Genomic DNA, 3,436 nt, shown 5'->3' on the forward strand with positions numbered 1-3,436 from the left:
TATATTAGTGTGGCGTTAATGCAATATTAATATGTGTATGTACATATATTAGCTCAGGCGCTAAAGCTATATGATCATATATGTAAGTATTGACTTGGGTACTGATGCTATCATCACCATATATTAACCTGAATGCTAATGCTATGTCGCCATGTATATTTKTATTAGCTTAGGCGCTAACACTATATGTATTAACTTGGCACTAATGCTATATCATCCTATAAACAGTACATATATATCAGCTCGAGCTCTGAAAGCTAAAAGGCTAAAGGTGAGAGGAAGCAGCTCTGTTGTCCTCTATCTTCATTTTCAGTTTCAGSCTGAGTCATTTCTACATTCTCCTGTCTGTCAACGCTCTCTGCTTTCATTTTCTTTCTGATGGTTAAATAGCTTTTGCCCAAGATTAAACTTCAGGGACCACAGAGCTCGGTCTCAGCATTGCACCGAGGAGGCCTAGTAAATGTCATCATTGACCTGGAATGCTTTGAGACGTAAATAATATGGCGCCAATTTATGTTTTTAAATAAATAAAAAAACTGAATGCCTACAGKATTTTCAGTCTTTGTGTTACAGTTGAAGTAAATGTTTATCAAATAATATCTAATGTTAGAACTAGTCACAGGGTTCCCTTTAAAGTCGTCCGTGCTGATCTGTTCCAGGCGTTTGATGAGCCTGAAGGAGGATAAAACCACAGGACGGTGGAAGTATACTGAGATCTGCATGGGGATGGGGCGGACCTGCGCCTTTCCTGGACTCATCAACAGCTACCATCAGTACATCATCTCCTTCGCCGAGGATGAAGCAGGTAATAAATCAGCAGCTCAGGGCTCTATTCCACAGTTTACAGGAATTAAATGTTTATTTTTTCTGCAGGTGAGCTGTACTTCATGTCCACAGGAATACCAAGCGCCACGTCTCCTTCGGGAGTTGTTTATAAAGTGGTGGATCCGTCAAGGTGAGCCCAGATTAAAACAGCACAGAATGTACCAGGAACAGTTTTACTTTCTGGAAAATCTATCGCACGGGACGCACCATCTGTTTATAATCAGAAACACGCTCCGGGCTCAGGGGATGTGCAACAACGCAATCTTTCTTGGCTCGTTTGTGAAGCCTGTCAGTTTCGGGCGGGAACTCGGCGTTTTATTTTAGCAGAAACTGAAGACTTGACAGGTTTTATCGAAGACAAATGAGGAAGTGTTGGCAGCTCTGCGACAGGCCTTCAGCTCTGGGCTCGGTCTGTGTTTCGTTCAGCTGCAGATGATTGCGAAAGCTGATCCGTTCTCCTGACACCGACCAGCAGCAGATCTACTCTTAATGTCTCCTGACAGACTTTATGTTTGTCCGAGTCGGCCATGTTTGTTTTTTATTTACCTGCACTGACTATACCAGCCTTAAAGTGCCTGTGACATAAAATTTATGAATTAACATGAATGCATTTTTTGGAATAACACTGATAACATATTGCAAAAGAAATTTCACGCCGCTGAAATGAATAGKTGTTGAGGTATTTGCAAATACAGTAACAGGAAGTGATGYCAAAGGGGAATGTCTGCATTAAAACAGAGCGTTGCTACAACAGCCGATAACACAGATTGTAGAAAATAATCTAATGTTTCATCAGATTATTTTAAATCACTATCAGAGATGAAGAAGAGTAAGAATTCAAATAATGTCGCTTCAATGTACAAAGGTCAGAGAGTTCCCCTTTGATGTCACTTCCTGTTTCATTTTGGCTGAGCCAAATTCAAAAGAAAATATGCCAGGTATGTGACAATTTTTTGTTTTGTTTTGTATCTGAAGGACAACACACTTTACTGTGGGTTTAAGTTTAAGTTTAGGTTTGATTTTATAGTTTGCAAAAAAGTGCGTTTAAATGATCTGTTCCTTTTTCAGACGTGCTCCACCGAGACGGTGCCACTACGATCCACTTCCTGTCAGAGTCAAAAGTAATATCATCAAGTTTGTTCCCAAAGAAAGTGAGTCCGAAAAACACTTTTTTGTTAAATCTGCCACTTCTTTTGTGTTTTTATTTTTTTACTTTGTTGCTGTATTTTTTCCTCTTTAGCTTCAGTTGGTCTGGAGCTGCCCGAGCCAGAGCCCACGAAGACCTACGACTGGCTCCTGGAGGTCCTCGATCGCCTCGGCGGAGCGGCGGCGTCCCCGAGCACCACCGCCCCGATCCGACCCACCGCCAAACCGTCCCAATCGTCACGGCGGAAAGGCCAACGCCAAAGGGCGAATCCCAGAGCGAACGCGGCGCCCGAGCTGCAGAACGGAGCGGTGAGGCTGGCCGGGGACGAGCACGGGCGCAGCGACCGTGGACGGGTGGAGATCTACGTCAACGGGCAGTGGGGCACCGTGTGTGACGACTTGTGGTCGGCGCACAACGCCAGGGTGGTTTGTCGGCAGCTGGGGTTCCATTCTGCCCTGAAGGCCGCCCGGAGCTCTGAGTTTGGCGAAGGGAAGGGGCTGCCGATTCTCCTGGACGATGTTCAGTGCACAGGGACGGAGCCCGACCTTCTGAGCTGCTCGCATGCCGGAGTGGGGAAGCACAACTGTGGCCACAGCGAAGACGCCGGGGTGATCTGTGGGAACCCGCACCCTGTTGTTTAAGCTTAATGAAAGATAATCATTAAGAACAAATGTTTCCTGACAAATCATTCTACAATTAACCCAACATCTCTGAAAAAATAAATCTCTCATTGTTATGAATGAACAAGAAGCCACGTTTACCTTCAGAAATATGGACTAAAACTGCTGTATTTGTGTTTTAAGCTGCTACAACGAAGTATTTTTAATTCAAATTACAGCAGAAAGATTTTCTCAAGGCTCAGTATTAAGTTATAATTCAGATTGATTGTAATCAATCTTTTAAAAACCCACCATGAATGGAAAAAAAGCTTTTTTAAATATAAATAGAGACATTTAAAGTTTTTATATAATGAGTAAAGGTTTTTGAACCGCTGAGTTGTGCCATAAAAAGCACTTTCTATTGCACTTTTAATTTCAAACAAACTGTTTAAAACAGATTTATCATGTGAACTTAATTTTATTGTTTTTTAGTCCTTCTTGATTTAAAAAAAATGTTTTTTCTCATATTGTAAATGACTGTTAATAATTTGATAAATGAGTAAAAACAACTCTTGACATCCAGTTATTATTTCCAGATGAGAATAAAAAAAAATGTGTCCGCCATATTGGATGTGGCGGATCTGTCTGTAAACCAGTCCATGAAAATGGACTGAATTTGATAAAAGTTTTGTTCTGTAACGTGTTTTGAGTTAATGCCTCTCACTCATTCACCTATTTACATACTGATATATTTATGAAACAAAAAAATAACAAAAGCAATGTTTATAACTTTTAGTGTTTATTACAAATGTTTGCTGAAATATTTAGGTGTTTATCTAAGCACCAAAACTATATATATATATAT

General features: G+C 41.1%; 1 protein-coding gene across 1 annotated transcript in view; it reads left to right on the top strand.

The window, feature by feature from the left end:
• hhipl1 (HHIP-like 1) overlaps positions 1-3,140 on the top strand; it is a 10,316-nt gene extending 7,176 nt beyond the window's left edge. Inside the window, exons 7-10 of the mRNA XM_014013702.1 lie at positions 660-805; positions 874-955; positions 1,894-1,976; positions 2,066-3,140. Of these exons, the coding sequence (XP_013869156.1) occupies positions 660-805; positions 874-955; positions 1,894-1,976; positions 2,066-2,613 (859 nt within the window). The 3' untranslated portion in view covers positions 2,614-3,140. The remainder of the gene's footprint in view (positions 1-659; positions 806-873; positions 956-1,893; positions 1,977-2,065) is intronic.
• Positions 3,141-3,436: the final 296 nt, after the last annotated feature.

This window comes from Austrofundulus limnaeus, unplaced genomic scaffold, assembly GCF_001266775.1.
Source record: "Austrofundulus limnaeus strain Quisiro unplaced genomic scaffold, Austrofundulus_limnaeus-1.0 Scaffold105, whole genome shotgun sequence".
In the NCBI taxonomy this organism is placed as follows: Eukaryota; Metazoa; Chordata; class Actinopteri; order Cyprinodontiformes; family Rivulidae; genus Austrofundulus; species Austrofundulus limnaeus.